Source organism: Dasypus novemcinctus, chromosome 8 (assembly GCF_030445035.2).
Source record: "Dasypus novemcinctus isolate mDasNov1 chromosome 8, mDasNov1.1.hap2, whole genome shotgun sequence".
Taxonomy (NCBI): Eukaryota; Metazoa; Chordata; class Mammalia; order Cingulata; family Dasypodidae; genus Dasypus; species Dasypus novemcinctus.
In genome coordinates, this window is record NC_080680.1 from 116289704 (window position 1) to 116310393 (window position 20690).

Sequence of the window (20690 nt, forward strand, 5' to 3'; positions counted from 1 at the left end):
AATATTCTGCTAATACAATTGATTTGCTGCTGCATTTGTCTACTGTTTGTCTCATATTAACAGTTATAAAGAGAGCAGTGCAACTAGTATTTGGAACTTTTTACATAGCTCTGAGTTTTATATGAATTAATTAAAAAATTAACACTTTATGGTCAATAATTTGTCTCTGAAACTGAGATGGCACATTCACTCTCTTTTGTTTTTTCTTCTTAGTTGAAATATTTCTACTGTCTATTTTTAAATTCGATTCTAATTGGAGAATCTGCCAAGTTTGGTTTCTTGATTTCCAGTCCTTATCTGCTCTAGAGTTAAGTTACCATCTTCTATTACACAAGAAACTCAGAGGGAGAATGGCGAAAAGGGCTGTGCTGATATTCTCAATAACTCACATTAGCCCACATGAGGAATAACTTATGATTTTGGACAACTTCATATCTGGTAGTATTTATGGAAAGATCAAATTTCACAGCCAGTCAGTGATTTCACAGCCACAACACTCTAAATATCTGAATCTTTGTGTCATGTCTCTGCTCAAAAACTTCATAGATTGTAAGAGTCACTGGGATGTGAGTTAAAGTCACAGGTTCTGAGCCCTTACCCCTGCTTAGTGCTTTCTACTAATGCGACACTTCCCCACCAAAAGCAATGGCCATTTTTCCACCACACTTTTGAGACTTTGTGTACTCCAGAACTTTGTCACCACTCCTCTATAGAAATTCTCTTCTCTTAAAAGGTGGTACTGCTATCCGATTACCCCTCAACTTTGCTCAACTGATATAGTTTTTAATTTACCTCTATCCTGTCTTCTCTTCCACACATATCTAATCATTTCCATACTTCCATGTCTGGCCTGAGTCTGAAATTCTTCCTGAATTATCCCTTGAATGGTTTATTGCTCATAAAATTCTTCTTTCCAGGAAAATTCATGATTTTCAGCCAAACTACACAATATAATTATGCTTATATTTTCAGCAAGAGATTCCCTACATCACTAACTGATTGTGAACATTGCCATGACAGTTACCTTAGATTACTGGTTTCATTTTCTTCCTGTGCTTGGAATGTATGAGAGGGCTCAGACAGAATGCCAGGAATGTCCTAAAAATATTTTAGAGTCCAGCCTAAATAATCTTGCTTTTTAAAAAAAATGGTATTTTCAAGTATATATTTTTCTTAAGAGTATTTGATATCATGGCATAACTGGAGTTTACTGTAAAACACAAAAGAAGTATGTTCTTGTAATTAGCCATATACTAAGCCAATCTACATAGTGAGACAAAAGATAATCTCTCTGATTCAGAATATCTGGAGAGTCTGTCAACTAGGGGTAGATTGAAACCTTAACACTCGGTGTTATTTCTTGATCAAATTTGTCAACATCATCTGGTAGCTTATGAAATGCAGATTCTAAGGTCCTGCCCTAAACACTAAAACAGAATCTGCACTTCAGTAAGATCATAAGACCACATTATTGTGAAATTTAAAGTTAGTGAAGCAGTGAACTAGACATGGCATCAAACTTCTGAGTTTCAAGCTCCAGTTGTTATTTACTAGTTCACTGGCTTTTGCTAAGTTTGTCTCTCAAGAATGAAAAAAATTCTGGCTAATATAGGAATGATTATTAGTAAAGCAGATCACATACATACCTAACATATTTAAACATTGTTTTTTTCTCAGGTTGACTAAAGTAAAGTATGAAGATAAATTCTGAAGCTACAAAACAAAATAAGCAAAGATACTATTTAATGTTCTCTAAAGTTTCTCCATCATATCCAAGCAGAATTGGTTTATTAAGTGGTCTTGTCGTAAGAACAATCAAACAAGATATTAAGAGTGGAGTTCAGTAAGAAATTAACAATGGACTTTGCCTTCTTTTGATTTTAAAATGTAGTGTGTGTGATTTAATTTATCATAGGTAAATATCTATAACATATACAATACAACCAACTGGAGTATAAACAAAAATAAAGTTCCTTTGAAATTTTGACCATGTAGGCTAAGTAAAGATCAAAATTCCTCCCTGTTGAGGTTAATTTGCCTTTGCCACCTCCTGCATCCTGGGCCTGATGAAATGAAGATGTATACTAGGAGGTCTGTAATCATCCATACTTTTCATAATCTTCAACATAAAAGTGTCCTCAACAGTAGGAGAGGTTATTTCTGGATTTATGTCTGATCATAGATAGAGCATCACACATTAGCTACAGGGATAGGTACATCCAATTCTCTCAGTTTCACTGTATTTTAATCATGTGCTTTATTGAAGGTTCTTACATGTCAGAATTTCAAACAAACACTACTTTATTCTGTGCTAAAAATGAATTGATTTCTCAGGCAATTTGTAACATTTGTTGCTTGGCACTGAATATATTTTAGATTATGCTTTCCTCTGACATCCTGAAAGCAGATGACATGGATAATTATAACCATACATTTGTGCCAGAATTTCTTCTTCTGGGTCTTTCTGGCCATCCAAAACTTGAAATCATTTACTTTGCTCTGATTCTAGTGATGTATCTAGTTATTGTACTTGGCAACAGTGTCCTCATTATAGCCAGTATCTTTGATGTTCGTCTTCATACCCCCATGTACTTCTTCCTGGGAAACCTCTCTTTCCTGGATATCTGCTATACATCTGCTTCAATTCCCTCAACATTGATCACCTTCATTTCAAAGAAAAGAAGCATTTCCTTCTATGGATGTGCAGTGCAGATGTTCCTTGTGTTTGCCATGGGGTCTACAGAGTGCTTCCTCCTTGGCATGATGGCTTTGGACCGCTATGTGGCCATCTGTAACCCTCTGAGATACTCCATCATCATGAGCAAGGTGGTGTATGTGCTGATGGCTTCCACATCATGGTTCTCTGGTGGAATCAACTCAGTTGTGCAAACAGCTCTTGCCATGCGGCTGCCATTTTGTGGGAATGTTATCAATCATTTTGGATGTGAAATCTTAGCAGTCCTCAAGTTAGCTTGTACTGACATATCCCTGAATGTTATCACCATGCTGGTGTCCAATTTGGCCTTCCTGGTTCTTCCACTGCTGGCCATCTTCTTCTCCTATATTTTTATCCTCTACACAATCTTGAGAATGAAATCAGCCACAGGGAGGCGCAAGGCCTTTTCCACATGCTCTTCACATCTGACTGTGGTGATCATATTTTATGGTACCATTTTCTTTATGTATGCAAAGCCCGTGTCTCAAGACCAGCCTGGGGAAGACAAATTTCAAACTTTAGACAAACTCATGTTCCTGTTTTATGGGGCAATGACCCCTATGTTGAATCCTATAATCTATAGCCTGAGGAACAAGGATGTAAAAGCTGCTGTGAAATATTTGTTGACCTGCAAATCTATCCAATAAGATAAATGGTAAATGTCAACTTTGTGTAATTTTCAGATAGATGGCTTTATTAGCCAAATCATTGTGTACTCTGCTTGGAGAAAACCACAGGTGGAAAGATGTATTTTTTTCTTTGCCTACACTAGTCTTGTTTACTGAGGACTGTATTGTGCTAGCAACTTTATTGTTATTGTATTTATTATCTTGTGTTAGAGAAATTTGTAACATCGATATAAAAAATAAAATAAGACAAAAAAGAGAACTGATGATTCAGAAGTCAGATGGAGGTATTTCTATCAATATTAACTCAACCAGTTTCATCTAGGGAATTCTATAATATTGATTATATATATAAATATATCTCATGACACCCTGGGGAGCCTTGTCTAATACAAAATGTGAAATGCATTTTGTGGGAAGTTACTTTGAGACTGTAAATAACCTCTGTAACAATGAACAGTCACCCACCAGTTTTGGCATGGATTGATGTTTCTCACCTTAATCAATTTTTTTTTTTTTTTTTGGAAGTTCTTTCTTTTTTTTTTTTTTTTTTTAATTTTTTTATTTTTTATTGACTTTGTAATAATATTACATTAAAAATATATATGTGAGGTCCCATTCAACCCCACCCCCCCACCCCCCCTCTCCCCCCCCCCAACAACACTCGTTCCCATCATCATGACACATCCATTGGATTTGGTAAGTACATCTTTGGGCACCTCTGCACCTCATATACATTGGTTCACATCATGGCCCATACTCTCCTCTATTCCATCATGTAGGCCCTGTGAGGATTTACAATGTCCGGTGATTACCTCTGAAGCACCATCCAGGGCAGCTCCATGTCCCGAAGACGCCTCCACCTCTCATCTCTTCCTGCCTTTCCCCATACCCTTCGTCCATTATGTCCACTTTTCCCAATCCAATGCCACCTCTTCTATGTGGACACTGGATTGGTTGTGTCCATTGCACCTTTATGTCAAGAGGAGGTTCAGATTCCACCTGGATGCTGGATGCAATCCTCCCATTTTCAGTTGTAATCACTCTAGGCTCCATGGTGTGGTGGTTGTCCTTCTTCACCTCCATCTTAGCTGAGTGTGGTAAGTCCAATAAATCAGATTGTAGGTGACCTTAATCAATTTTTGTTATTGTTCCAGCTCAACTCCTAAAGGGCATGAGTTGGGGCAGCCCTGTGACTGAAAAATGTACCTGGCAATAAGTCAGACATGAACTTTATTTGGACTTACAAATAGGAGAAAGTCTCCAGAGCCAACAGTCTGGTGAATGAGGATAGTGCTATGCAAAGAGAAGGGCAAATGAGGGGTAATATGAAGGGTTTCAGAAGAAGGACGGTCCATAGGGTATGAGAACAGAATTTATCTTAGGGTCCCGCAAGCACACATGGGGTCTGGAGATGTTGTCACAGGAATGAAGTTTTACTGCTCTGAGGTGATTATGGATTATGATACCATTTATACATCATTTCCCCTCTGGAGAGGGTTGTTAACCTTTATTTTAACTTACGTCTAAGTCATGAACTAAGTCTAAGTTAGGGGGAGCCCAGGCCCTGGGTCCCAACAGTTACCATGCTGCTATATGTTATTTCTAATTGCATTGTTCCTTCCTCAATTATCCATGACCATTCTTTTCTAAGGAAGAACTTTCCTTTATTCTTTACTTTTTATTCATCCATTAATTCATTTAAGTCAATTTTGACCCAAGGGCTCTCATTTTAGTCAAAATGGGTTACACCACATGTTTATGATTAGGTTTTATAATTAAAATTTATTTTTATATCAATGTTACAAGTTACTCATTAACACAAGATGATAACTTCAATACAATAAATCTGCTTTAATTAGCAGTTATGCTCCCCCATTATTTTTTTCTTTCCTCAGTCTTGAGGGATTTGGTATGATGTCCACTCTGTTTCAGGCTGAGAAGGGACATAGATGTGATCTCTTTTCACAAGCCTTTCCTGTTACTTTACCAGAATTGTAGTTGGTGCTGGGGTTTAAGATATATCTACAGGATCTGAATCTCGGGACTGACCATATGATAGCCAGGCCCTGAGTCTCAACAGACTTCAGCTCCTACACTCTGGTTTATTGGACTTACCCCACTCAGCTAACATGGAGTTGAAGAATGTCAACCACCACACCATGGAGCCAAGAGTGCCTACAACTGAAAGCGGGAGGATTGCATCCAGCATCCATGTGGAATCTAAGCCCCCTCTTGACATAGATGTGGAATGGACACAACCAATCCAAGGTCCACAGGATGGAGAAATAGAATATGGATTAGAGTGGACTTACTGATATTCTATTCATGAACTATTGTGGTTAGTAATTGAAGAAAATGTGGCATTGGTGTGGAGAAAGTGGCCATGGTGGCTGCTGGGTGTGGGGAATGGGAGGAAGAGATGAGATGTGGAGGCGTTTTCGGGACTTGGAGTTGTCCTGGGTGGTGCTGCAGGGACAATTACTGGACATTGTAGGTCCTCCCATGGCCCGCTGGATGGAACATGGGAGAGTGTGGGCTATGATGTGGACCATTGACCATGAGGTGAAGTGATGCTCAGAGATGTATTCACCAAATGCAATGAATGTCTCATGATGATGGAGAATGTCGCTATGGGGAGAGTAGTGGGGTGAGGGGGATGGGGGGTACATGGGGACCTCATTTTTTTTTAATGTAATAGTTAAAAAATGAATTAAATAAAAATAAATAAATAAATAAAAGCACTTGAAAAAATAAAACCAGGAGCTGGGTCTTTGAGAAGATCAATAAAATTGACAAACCCTTAATTAGACTAACAAAGGAAAAAAGATGATACAAATGCACAAAATAAGAAATGAGAAAGGAGATACCATCACTGACCCCACAGAAATAAAGACTATTATAAGAGGATACTTTGAAAAACTATATTCCAACAAGAAGGACATTTTAGAGGAAATGGACAAATTCCTAGAAATACATAAGCAACCTATTGATGAAAGAAGAAATTGATCATCTAAACAAACCAATCAGAAGTAAAGAGAATCAGTCATTAAAAACCTCCCAACTAAGAAAAGCCCTGGGCCAGATGGCTTCACAGGTGAGTTCTACCAAACATTCCTGAAAGAACTAACACCAATCTTAAACTCTTTGAAAAAATCAAAACAGAAGGAACGTTACCACACTCATTCTATGATGCCAACATTACCCTAGTGTCAAAGCCAAAGACACCACAAGAAAGGAAAATGACAGACCAAGCTCTCTAATGAATATAGACATGAAAATCCTCAATAAAATACTTGCTAATCATATTCAACAACACATTAAGTGAATTATACACCATGACCAAATGGGATTCATTTCTGGTATGCAACGATGGTTCAACGTAAGAAAATCAATTAATGTAATACACCATATAAACAGATTGAAGGAAAAAAATCACATGATCATATCTATAATGCAGAAAAAGCATTTGACAAAATACATAACCCTTTCTTGATAAAAACACTGCAAAGGATAGGAATAGATGGAAACTTTCTGAACACGATAAAGGGTATATTTGAAAAACCCACAGCTAACATCATTTACAATGGTGAAATCCTAAAATCTTTCCCTCTAAGAGCCAGCACAAGACAAGGATGCCCACTATCACCCCTTCAATTTAACATTGTTAGAAGTACTTGCTCATGCACTGAGGCAAGTACCAGGCATAAAAGGCATCCAAATTGGAAAGGAAGCAGTGAAAATTTCACTATTTGCAGATGACACTATCTTCTACATAGAAAACCCTAAGAAGTCTACAACAAAACTTCTAGAATTTATAAATGAGTTCAGTAAAGTCACAGGTTATAAGATCAATGCACAAAAATCAGTAGCATTTCTGTACACCAATAATGAGCAATCTCAGGAGGAAATCAAGAAACAATAACATTTACAATAGTAAATAAAAATATCAAATATCTAGGAATAAACTTAACTAAAGATGTAAAAGACTTATACAAAGAAAACTACACAACACTGTTCAAGGAAATCAAAAAAGACCTAAATAAATGGAAGATATTCCCTGTTCATGAATAGGAAGACTAAATATTATTAAGATTCCTATCCTACCAAAACTGACCTACAGATTCAATGCAATCCTAATAAAAACCAACACAGCATTCTTCAATGAACTAGAAAAACTAACTATGAAATTTATTTGGAAAAGAAAAAGGCCCTGAATAGCCAAAGACATATTGAAAAAGAAAAATGAAATTGGAGGAATCACACTACCTGACTTCAAAACATACTACAAAGCTACAGTAGTGAAAAACTGGCAAGGTATTGGCACAAGGATAGACATACTGACCAATGGAAGTGAATTGAGAGTTCTGATATAGATCCTCATATATACAATCATATGATATTCAACAAGGCCATCAAACCCACTCAACTGGGAAAGAATGGCCTCTTCAACAAATGGTGCCTGGAGAACTGGATATCCATATGTAAAAGAATGAAAGAGGATTACCAACTCACATCTTATACAAAAATCAGGTCAAGATGGATAAAAAACCTAAATATAAGAGCCAAGACCATAAAGACCTTGGAAAGCAATGTGTGGAAGCATCTAAAGGATCTTGTAATAGGAAATGGCTTCATGAACTTCACACCAAAAGCACGAGAAGCAAAAGAACAAATAGATAAATGGGACTTCCTCAAAATTAAAACCTTTTGCACCTCAAAGGTGTTTGTCAAGAAAGTGAAAGAGAGCCTACACAATGGGAGAAAATATGTGGTTACCATATATCTGATAGGAGACTTATATCCTGCATATGTAAAGAACTCCTGTATGTGAAACATAAAAAGAGAAACAACCCTTTTTAAAAATGGGAAAAAGATTTGAACAGACACTTCTCCAAAGAAGAAATACAAATAGCCAAAAAGCACATGAAAAAATGCTCATAATCACTAGCTATTAGGGAAATGCAAATCGAAATTACAATGAGATACCATCTTACTCCCATTAGACTGGCAACTATCAAAAAAAACCCCAAAGACTACAAGTGCTGGAGATGTTGTGGAGCAATGGGAACACTCATCCACTGCTGATGGGAATGCAGAAGGATCCAGCCATTCTGGAGGATGGTTTGGGGGTTTCTCAAAAAATTAGCTATAGATTTGCTGTATAACCCAGCAATTCCACTGCTGGGTATATACCCAGTAGAACTAAAAACAAGGACACAAACCGATATATGCACACTAATGTTCATAGCACTATTCAGTATTGCCAAAAGTTGGAATCAACCCAAATGCCCATCAACAGATGAATGGATAAATAAAATGTGGTATATATATATATACAGTGGAATATTACTCAGCTACAAGAAGGAATACAGTGCAAACACATATGATCTTCATATGAAACACATATGAATCTTGAGGACCTTATGTTGAGTGAAGCAACCAAGGCATTGAAGGACAAATACTACATGACTTCTCTGATATGAAATAAGTGAACCAAGCTGTCTCAGAGAGCTAGAGACTGGATGATAGGCTTAAAGGATATTCAGGGGGAGAGAAAGATTGTGAGCTGATACCTACATGGGTGAAATCTATGATAAGCTGGAGGTAAGTGTTTGTACAGGGAAGGGATAAAATGGGGGCATAGGGATATCTTTCGGTGGGGCTTTGTGGGCTTGAGGGGGGCTAGGGATGGAAGGATGGGTCAGATGGCCCAAGAAATTGGGGGGAGGGTGGGGGGAACATTTGAACATAGGAGATGGTCAGGTATGTGGTTGAAAGTATAATGTTGAGAAAACTCTTTAGAAAATATAATAAGGAAAGTTACCTGTTTAAGATGCTTAAGGGGGGGCATCTGACACAGGGCAGGCTTCTAGGTAGTGTGTGAGTGCTCATTTTGTCATAGTGGGTTATATCATTGGGTGGAGACCCATACAATAAGAGCGAAGGTATACCCACATCCTGGGGAGGACTGATGTTCTCAAACAGAAGGCATTGTATCTCTTGAGAGAATTCGTGGCTCCCAATGGGTTATGGCAGTCAAGTATGTCAAGTCCTCAACAATGTTGCCAGTATTTCTGAATATAGTCCTTCAAGTAATGAATATTGATTGTCACAGTGGGCCCCGAGGGGAGGGGGAAAAAGGTATTGAATAGATGGAATCAGTGTAATTGTGGGGCAATGGAAGTGTTCCACAAGATCATGCAATGATGGATATAGAACATGTTAAATTACACCAAAAATGTATAAAAGTCTATAGGCTAAAATGTAAACCATAATAGAAAACTCAAGATAACTAAAAATTTAGAAAATTGTATTATTTAAAATATAAACCATAATGTAAACCCAAATGGAACCAAGTTTGAAACCTATTATTTCTATATCTGTACATCAGCTGCAGTATATATAATATGAACATGTAACAAGATCATTGCTGGGGAAGGGACAACGTGTTTGAAGTTGGATATGTGGGAGTACCATATATTGTATATGTGAATTACTGTGATCTAAAAGTTTTGTAAAGACAAGCAATACTTAGAAAAAAAAAGAAAGGATGTAGACTCTGGAAGAAATAGAAGAAATTGCCTTGCCACTGTACAGACAGGGCAATTCCTGTAGCAGTGATGAAAGTCAAAATGTCAAAAACAAAACTTTTTCATTTTTTGATATCCCAATTTATTTTTATTTTATTTAATTTTTCTAAGTAAGTATGTATTCTATATCTAACCTTTGAACCTATCACTATATTCCATTTTACTATTAATGGAATTGGCAATATATTCAATTTCATTTTTGAAGAAGTTTTGGACCACAGAGAGGTTCAAGTATGGTAGGGGAGAAACACTGGTGTGGGGTGTTACTGATGGGGGCCACATGGTTGGGAGGGAATTCTCCAGGGCATGTATACAGGGTACATAAAAATGTTTGGATATTTTCATAGTGGTTACAGTTAAAAACAACAACTGAGGGAGTGCTGAGTTCCTAGCCAGGAGAGCTTTAACACATTCCCCAATGGAACAGCAACAATCTCCCAAGTGCAATGACAAAGACAAAAAAAGAAGAATGGTCTAATAATGAGCCCTTGATGCTGATGACTATGTTTATGAGCCTGTGCACCTGAAATATGAACTAGGTCTAGAGCTGCAGGGTGCCTAAGAGTTACCTCCTGAGAACCTCCAACTTACTCAAATGTGGCCACTCTCTAAGCCAAACTCAGCTTGTAAATGCATTACTGTCCCCCCAGCGTGGGACATGACTCCCAGGGATGAGCCTCCCTGGCACCGAGGGACTACTACAAAGCACCAGCTGATGATGTAACTATAAAAATACCTTGAATAAAAGGGTCAACTCAGACCAGCAGAATATCTCAGCTTACGTGTAATATCAGGTGTTAAAAATGCTTTTTGACCTTGAATAAAAGGGGGAAATGGAAAGGACAAGTGAGTATATATGGCTATGCATCTCCAAAAAAGAGTTGGTAGGTCGTCAGAGGGGTTGTGCTAATGCATGCCTCAGCAGGGTCCCAGAGACAGCTAAAGTAGTACAACTCCAAATACTGGTTCTATAGACATGGCAGATGGCTCTGGAGTTCAGTGTCATGTCAGTTGGCCCTACTTTGGAGTTTGTGTTCGTGAGGGTGATGGAGTTGGACTCAGATGTGACCTTTATACACATGCCTCTTCTGTCAATTTTACTGGACCTGTGGTTGGCACTGGGGTTGATGTATACTCAGGATACCTGAATCTCTGGACTTTGTGTGTGACAGCCAGGCCCTGAGCCTCAGCAAAGTTGCAACTCCTACCCTCTGGTTTATTGGACTTACCCCAGCCAGCTAACAGGGAGGTGAAGATGGTCAACCACCACACCAGGGAGCCAAGAGTGCCTACAATTGCAAGCAGGAGAATTGCATCCATCATCCAGGTGAAATATAAGCCCCCTCTCAATATAGAGGTGGAGTGGACATAGCCATCCCAGGGTCCACAGGATGGAGGAATAGAGTGTGGATTAGAGTGGATTTACTGATATTCACTATGGAAATATTGTGATTAGTATGGAAGAAATTGTAGCACTGATGTGGAGAAAGTGACCACGGTAGCTGCTGAGGGTAAGGAGAGAGAAGAAGAGATATGATGCGGGGTCATTTTCAGGACTTGGAGTTGTCCTGGGTGGTACTGCAGGGACAGATGCTGGACATTGTATGCCCTGCCATGGCCCACTGGGTGGACTGGAGGAGAGTGTAAACTACAATATAAACCATTATCTATGTGGTGGAGCAGTGCTCCAAAATGTATTCACCAAATGCAACAATGTCCCACAATGATGAAAGAGCTTCTTGATGTGGGAGGAGTGGGTGAGGGAGGTGGGGGGTGTATGAGTACCTCTTATATTTTTTGAATGTAACATTTTTAAAAAGTAGAGAAAAAAAGGTATAATGTGGGCATTTTGGGGACACTGGATTTGTTCCTGCATGACATTGCAGTGAGGGACACATGCCTTTGTATATTTTGTCATAACTTACAATGAACACATATTAAAGCTTTGCTACTAACCATGGACTACAGTTTACATTATAGTTTACACTCTGTGTCACAAAATTTTGTCATCAATTATAACAAATGTACCACACTAATGAAGGATGCACTTATTGTGGGAAAGTGTGTGTGTGTGGGGAAAGGGGACATTTGTATATCCCTTATAGTTTTTATGTAACATTTATGCAATCTAAAGCTTCTTTAAAAATAAAATATATTTTTAAAAAAAGATATACAGTGGCCTGTATCTTTCATTGCAATGTCATTCAGGATAATTCCCAAGTCCTGAAAATGTCCCCAAATTACACCTACTTTTCCTCTCCCTCTCCTCAGAACCTTCAGTGACCTTTACCTCCACATCCATGGTAAAAGTTCTTCCTTTGCTAAGATCACAAGTCTACAATAGAACAACTGTAAGTCTACTCTAGTCCATCATCCATTCTCCAGTCCTGAGGCTTCTGTGATGGTGATGCCCACTCCACCTCTAATTGAGAGGGACTTAGATCACATGGGGCAGATGGATGGGACTTTCTTGCTTGCAGTTGTAGACTCTCTCTAATCTTTGAGATGGTGGTTGTCTCTCATCATCTCCTTATTAGTTGTCCTAGGAGACAACTGGAAAGTAGGTATTACAAGTCTATTGAGATTCAGGGCCCATCTGGCACATGGACAGCCCAAAGATTCAAGTCTCTTGGATGTACGACTATCAATTCTAGTACTAAATCTAGGTTCAAATAGAGGGGAAGCAGAACCATGTGTAGGAAAAACACAACTGAATCCAACTCTATCACAATGGGGAGCATAAATTCCAAAGTAGGGCCCACTGGTAGGGTGCCAAACTCCCAAGCTGTCTGCTTTGCTTGTAATGTCTGGATGTCTCCATAGCCCCCAGAAGCCCCACTATGAGGTAATTTTACTTTGTCAGTCTATGAGCTTCTGGTGAGATGTGCATAAATGTAACCTCTGAAATGACCTCCAGATTCACTATGACTTCTCTTAGCCATATAAACTCGTTTGTCTTTACCCTTTCCCCCTTTTTGGTCAAGGTCTTTTTCCAATTGCATTCCTAGTTGAATCTTGGTAGTAATCCCTCAGTGCCAGGGAGGCTCATCCCTGGGAGTCATGTCCCATGCTGGGGTGAAGGTAATGCATTTATATGTTGAGTTTTGGCTTAGAAAGAGGCCACATGTGAGCAACAAGGAAAATATCAGAATGTAATGCATAGGCACCGTATAATACTGTGCTTAGTTTCAGTTTCAAAATTAAAGGTTCATAAGGGCAGTCATCACAATCAAGGGCACATCAATGGTCCATCCTCCTTCAATAGTCCCTATGACTGTACTCAGGAGATTCTAGCTGTCCCATTAGAGAATGTGGCAGAGAGCTCCAGATGGGAATTTGATATTTCTTTGGTTATTGTGTGGATCTCCACCCACTGTGACAATGCCCCATGAACACTTGAACATATTCATATGCCTTATAGGTATGCCCCATGTGAATTTCTACCCATACATTCCCCATCTCTGACACCCCATACCAATGATCCTTCACTGCCACAGTTGTAACCCTTCTGTGATCAAAATGTCCTCAAAATTGAAGCCAACAAAATAACCAAATACAATTAACAGGAAAATGATATAATAATTATGGTTTTAAAAATAATGAATAAAATGCAAATAAAACTTTGAAATAATAAATAATAAAACATGAAATTAAGCATTTTTAACATTGTCTTTCATCACTGTAAAATCTGTCTTGTATGTACAGTGACATTTACTTCCATTTATTCACCCGGTGTCTTATTTTTTTCATTTTGTCTTCAAAGAAGCTTTAAGATACAGAAAACTTATGTACAGAATATAGGTGATTCCTTTATACCCAAAATCCTCTCCCTTTTTCTCTTTCCCCAATTAATAACATTTTACATGTGGATGGTACATTTGTTACAATTGATGTACAAATATTAAAACATTGCTACTAACCATGGACAATGATTTACATTGTAGTTTACATTTTGGACTTCTATAGATTTTGATGAATTTTAACATGGTCTATATCCATCCTTGCAGTATCACCTAGCACAATTCCATCACCCCCAAAATATCCCATATGTCATCTATTCTATTCCTCCCTCCTTCTCCCCTTAGGATCCACACTGAATTAAAATTAATGAACCAGAATTGGTTTCAGTGATCTTAGTTTCAAGATTTACTGTATTATTTCCTAATTTGGCAACAGTCTTTAAGTTCTGTCTTTCAAATTGGAAAAAATTAATATAAAGAATGATTATTTTAAAGCATCAAGTGATATATACAAATACATACAGATACATACAAACACATAAAGAATTTAAACATTATTTTTCTTTTCTCAGGTTTTCTTAAGTGAATTAACAAGATAATATGTAAAGCTGTAGAATAAAATGACCAAAGATACTTTGCAATGTTCTCCAGGATTTTTCATCATATACTTGCTGAACTGGTCCATTAAGTAGTCTTGTCATAAAAACACTCAAGATGATAAGAGAAGATTTCAATAGGAGATTAAGAACCAACTTTGTCTTTAAAGAGATGGTAAATAGCAGTGCAAGTGAATCAACTAATTAAGATGAAATGTCTATAATATATACAATGAAATTGACTGGAATATGGTATGCTGTATCAGGAATAGAAGAAAATGTGCACAAAATCATGGTTGCACTGAAATTTTGACTATGTAGTTTAATTCATGAAACAAAAAGTTCAGTCTTTGTTGAGTTTAATTTTGCCACTGTCACCCTTGTTTGCTGGATCAAATGAAATGAAGAAGTTTGGCTTGAGGTCTGTAACAATTCAAAGGTTTTAGAAATAAATCTCAGGAATGTATTTTCAAGACCAAGAGGGTTACTTCTCCAAAGGTGCTGAACACAGATAGATCATCACATATTAACCATGGGGCACAGGAAATATCCAGCAGTCCCAGGTTCATTGTATTTTAGTCACAGATGTTGGTGAAGAGATCTGGATATTAGAGCTTCAAGAAATCACTCCTTTTATTACACCTTAAAAATTATTTCTCAGGTAATTTTGAACTATTTTTGGTTGGCAGTGAATGTGTTTTTATGTTTGGTCTTCATCTGACAGCCTTAAAGCAAATTACATTGGTAAATATAACCAAACATTTGCTTCAGAATCTCTTCTTCTGAGTCTTTCCAACCATCCAAAACTTGAAATCACTTACTTTTCTAACTGTAGTATTGTGACTAGTGATTCTTCTTGATTTATAGTACCTTACAGAACAATTCCAGTAATTCTGAGATCATTATGTCATTGGCCACTTGGGGAAAGCATTATTTTTAAAATTAACTTTGCATTAGCTATAATATAGCATGTACTAGAAAAGGACATATGAACTGATGTCTTGTATCCACCACCTATCACCTCTGAGGTCTTGCATAACTTCCTTTCATTCTCTCAGTTTCTGTACTTCCATACACAGATTGAAGTAGTGAGTGTTCACAGGAGAATAATAAACAGTAATGAGAAGATACAGATAAAATTCCTAAAAACGATTCCAAGTCAAATTATGCATGGACATTTTAGGAGCTTAATGGCTATTTGGTTAATATTCTTCATTAGGATAGAGTGCATTTTAATGAATACATTAGGGGACTTAGGTTGAATTGTTAAGATAACCTGAGTCCAGAATGGTAGACCTCCCACGTTCTGGTTTTGACTTCAAATATCTTTAACTTTCTGGAACTTGATTTTGTATTTGTATTTATAAAGTTGTGGAAATATTAATTCCCTGATGCATTTCCATGAGGATCTAGTAATATGAACTTGAGACATTAGCTGGGAAATATACATGCATTCCTAGAGTTGTTTTTGCATTTGTTTGCTTACTTGTGTATTAATTCAACAAATTTCTATAAGTAGCATACTATGTAACAGATATTGAATTTCGATGGATGCTAAGTATGCAACACTGAAGAAAACAGTTATAATTATATTTTTATTTGTTTATTTTTCTAAGCTCCAAAATTTATCATTTCTCTTGGGTATTTCAGCATTTTATGAACCACAGGGTCTTTTCCTTTCACAGGATTATATGGTCATAATGATTCTATTTTAGAATATACTAAAATATTTTCATAATATACATTTTACAAATAATAAAACAACTTCAGAAAAAAAACCAAATGTCTTCCTATTACCATCTGATATTTGGTTCTGTATGGAAATGATAGTCTGATGAATTTGCTGACCATGCTCTATCTGATTCACTACATTTCTCATGTAGAAAATTGTATATGAATATTGTATATAAAGACACCTCAAGAGAGACTGAAGAATTGATGGTACTAGTAATTTATCAGAAGAAAAGCTAAATGACAGAGTCCAACCTCTGAAGAGATGGCAATGATAGGCAGATGGTTTTGGAGAATGGAATAAAATACAAACTGAAACCAACACAGAAAGCAGCTTAGCAGCTGCCACTGCCTTGACGAAAAACCATTGCTTGGGTGGTGCTGACAGAAACATGAAGCAAATTAGAGGCATGCCATTTATCTTCCTCTAACTTTTAAATCTCTCTCTGGCTCCTCTTTAAGCAGTGTCTGACAGAAGCCAACCGATAGATGAAAAATGTGATTTTAAATGCTCCAACCCTAACTCACAAAGCAGAACAGAAAGAAGTGGGTTTGAAGTAATGAGACAACAGTTTAATAACATCAAAATTGCTCCATAAAAAGTAAGGATGGCAATTTTGTGCCTACTCTGCTTTATGGCCTTTTAAAGTCCACCGAACACAAATAATAATCAAATATCCAAAGTACTATGCAAGAATTACCTCATTAAATTCCAATAATTACCTATTGACAAGAAAGGAAGAATTATAAGTTTACTCATACAATTTAGTAGTTGCAGTCCTTCCCTTTAGATTTGTGTTCTGTATTTCATCTCCTAGAGACTCACAAAGGACTAGGTAAAGGACAGTGCTTCTTTTCTCTACTGACTGTATCCAACCCAATTTCCCCAAGGGAAGTGAGTACATTGGTGCTATCCACATGGACGCAGTTTTTAGTCAATCAAAATAACCCCCTTCTTGGCCATTTCTATCTTATTCTATTCCCCTAAACCATGATGCTCCTGTCTATTAAGTAGTTTGACACTTTCTCCTTGCCGTTGCTAGTCCTCATATTGTAATTTTTGTCAGTCCTCAGTTCTAGTTCTCAGACATCTCAAGAAGTCCTGTGCTGAATGTTGAATAGAAAAGAGGTCCTCCTTATAGCCTGGCTTCTTCTGAAAGTCCAGGAAGAATGCTCTGCTACATTGTCACATGTATTTAATTAAATTAAAACCTAGGCTGCAATACCAGGGGACTCTTTTGGCTATGCATCCAATCTCAGGTAAGTTGTGGCAGCTCAAGTTCTCTTTCTAATGCTTCTTCCTCCTGCCTGGGAGTCCTCTTAAGGTGGTGAAGACATTGTGTTGAGAGGTATTGATGTACCAGCACAGCCGTGCTGGAAGGGGACGCATGCAGGACAGGAAAGCAAGCAGGAACAGACAATCCTTGTTCTTCCTCCTCTGCAGAGGGAGCCTGAAGGCAGAAATAGATGCTCAGCAGCCTTGGAGGTTTTACAGTGTCAGGGGACTCTTACTGCTATTCTAGACTTGTATGTACCCAATCTTAGAAAAGGTTTCATAGCAGGTGAAAAAAAAAATTCCTCTATATCATAACAACATCATAATATACATTGCATAGGAAATAAAAAATGATGCCCTACGCAACCCTGTTTATATGACAAAATGTAAATAGAATTCATTTTTAAAATATTATATTTAGTCAACTTTCTTCTACAATAACCTATATTACCTCAGATATGACAGACATACATTTCTGGTTTCATATATTATATGACTCTTTTAGTTATTAATAAAATACTTACTGAGCACCTAATATGTACCAGATTCCATTCTAGCCCTTTGGGAGGTAGGGGAACAAACACACAAGGTCCTATCCTCAGGGAGCTGATAAGTGTTGTAGCCCCAAACACTAAAATAATTGATGAATTTAATTACTTTATGTACCGTAATGTAATGTGGTGGTTAATATTAATGGTGCATAATTAATTAATAATTATGGAATTATAGGGTATTAAGGCCTTTTTACAACAATGTTCAGCTAGCTACTTTCAAAAGTTTTAAAAGAGGTTCATTCCCACTGGGGATCTCAACCATTTGCATTTCCATACTTTTTACAGCTATCAGCTGATTTCTTTCTTCAGTTACAACAGAAAACGATAATAACAGCAACGAAAATATTTCTATCATATGCTTCTGAATAACACTTGGTTATTTTTTCTGAATTTCATGTTTGCCACAATTTTAAACACTGAACCATAGTCAGTGTTAATCTTCTGTCAGAGAAGAGTTTCTTCCCTAGCATGTTGTTCACAGCAGCTTTTACATCCTTGTTCCTCAGACTATAGACGAGGGGTTTGAGCATGGGGGTCATTACTCCATAGAAGAGGGAGATGAGGACTTCAGTGACATCTTCAATATCTGGATCAACAGCATCTTTAGACTTGGGCTTTGCATACATGAAGAAGATGGTTCCATAGAAAATAATCACCACTGTCAGGTGGGCTGAGCAGGTGGAGAAAGCCTTACGCTTTCCTTCAGTGGATGGGATCCTCAGGATGGTGGCAACAATAAAAGTGTAAGATATGGAAATTACTAGCAATGGAATAACCAGAACAATGAGATTTGACCCTGCCATGCTGATGACATTGGTGGAAATATCAGCACAGGCCAGTTTGAGGATAGCCAGAATTTCACAGACAAAATGATGAATGACATTATTAGCATAGAATGATAATTGTATGATGAGAGATGTCTGCACCATGGAGTTCACCAGCCCAACAACCCAACACCCAGCTGCCATGGGCACATACATTCCCTTGCTCATGATGACGGGGTACCTCAGTGGGTAGCAGATGGCCACGTAGTGGTCAAGTGCCATCATGCCCAGGAGAACACATTGGGTGCCCCCCATGGCAAAGGAGAGAAACACTTGCACTATGCACCCAGAGAAGGAAACCCTTTTCCTTTCTGTCAAGAATTAATGGAACAGAGCAGGTCATGTAGCAGATGTCCAGGAAGGAGAGAGTACAGAGGGAGAAATACATGGGGGTGTGCAGGTGAAAATCATAGATGATTACTGTGATCAGGACTCCATTTCCCAGCAGGATCATCAGGTACATCCATAAAACTAGCACAAAGGACACTGTCTAGACCTTTGAGTGGGCAGAGAGCCCCACCAGGACGAATTCTGTCAACATAGACTCACTGGTCCTTTCCATGTTACATATACTCTTTGTGCAACAGGCTCTCTATGGATGATAGAACAGGTATTTGTTAATGTAGTGCTCGCAAGAGCTGCCTGTTTTTAAGCCTATTTTTTCTGCATTATAGTGTCCTGTGATTGGATGCAACAGATATAAAGCATCTGGGCTTTATTCTAACAGAGCATGCACAAAGCCTTTATATTTATCATTCAAAAGTTATATAAAGGGCATAACAGACTATCAATAATTGAAGATGTATAATTTTAAGGAATAGGATAAATTCAATATGTTTGATGGCATTAAAATAAAGACTCTTCTCAAACTATAGACACTGATTAGTAGTAATGGCTCAATATCGTTAATCAATTGTAACAAATGTACCTCACTTATATAAGCAGTTAATAATAGAGGAATATAGCGGAGCAGGTATAGATCAGTGGTTGAGCGCCTGCTTCGCCTGCATTAGGTCCTGGTTCAATTTCTGGTACCTCCAAAAAAAAAAAAAAAAAGCAGGGAGAAAAATGAGTATGTGGGGGAGGGGTTATATGGGGATCCCCTGTATTTTTGATATAACTCTTTCGTAATCTAAAATTCCCTAAAAATAATGTTTATTATGATTTTTTAAAATATCAGAAATAATGTCAACAGACTGAAAAAGACATTTATTATATATAAAACTGACCAGGGATTAATATCTAGAATATACAAAAACTCTTGCTGATGAAATCAGATAAAGCTTTAAACCAACAGAAAATTGGGTTGCAATGGATGGAGGAGCGGTAGTCAGAAAATTAGGAGGAAGAAAGATTCATGCGTAGGTGAGCTACGTTAAATGCAGTTAAGGAATTATAATTTTTCTTCAAGTAATTGGGAACCCTTGGAACTTTCACCAGGGGATAATAAAGATAAAAGCTCAGAAGAGAGTTGAGATGGTGTCAGTTTTCAGGGTCAAGCACTTTTCTCAACAATATTCAACTGTTTTAAGGGATTCAGCACAATGAACTGTTTCATAGGTGTGCAATCAGAGATTCCTCCTCTGTTTTATAGAGAACCTGACCCAAATGTCCTCATGTTTTGGGATAAGATACACAGTTGTTAATTATAGGACAAGTTGGTATCAAAAAGTCTAATTTCCCAAGACAAAAAGGCAATCCTCCCATTTCCTGTAATATAGCATGGAAATCAAAGTGTTTCTTGGTTAATTTGGAAGGCAAGGGCAAAACTGTGTTAGATCCATCATATTTAGGTCTTAAATAACCAACTAAGCCAACTAAAGGTATTGTATTTACATTCCTGTTCTGCCTGGATCTTTCAGCTTTCTTCACTTCTGAGTGTGAAGGGTACTCCACCAAAGGAAAAAATCCTAATTAATTAATCATGATATTAATTTACCTGGGGTCATAGGAACACTGACTTTCTTCTATTTAGACCTTTGGGGGTGGGCTTTTCAGCCAGAAAACTTCTAGAAGTAGTGAGTTCCTGAAAGC

At 37.6% G+C, this 20690-nt stretch overlaps 1 protein-coding gene and 1 pseudogene across 1 annotated transcript; one reads left to right on the plus strand and one right to left on the minus strand.

Annotated features, from left to right (window-relative positions):
* The first annotated feature begins 2412 nt into the window (after positions 1-2412).
* On the plus strand, positions 2413-3363 carry LOC101433598 (olfactory receptor 13C3-like). The gene has a single exon (XM_004462369.4). It carries the CDS (start codon positions 2413-2415, stop codon positions 3361-3363), a length of 951 nt encoding a protein of 316 aa, XP_004462426.2.
* Positions 3364-18224: 14861 nt separating this feature from the next.
* Positions 18225-19218, minus strand: LOC101433165 (olfactory receptor 13C8-like; annotated as a pseudogene).
* Between the last annotated feature and the right edge of the window lie 1472 nt (positions 19219-20690).

What these genes read in the sequence shown, in the direction of transcription:
- LOC101433598 (XM_004462369.4), top strand. Translation starts at nt 2,413, where the DNA reads ATGGATAATTATAACCATACATTTGTGCCAGAATTTCTTCTTCTGGGT.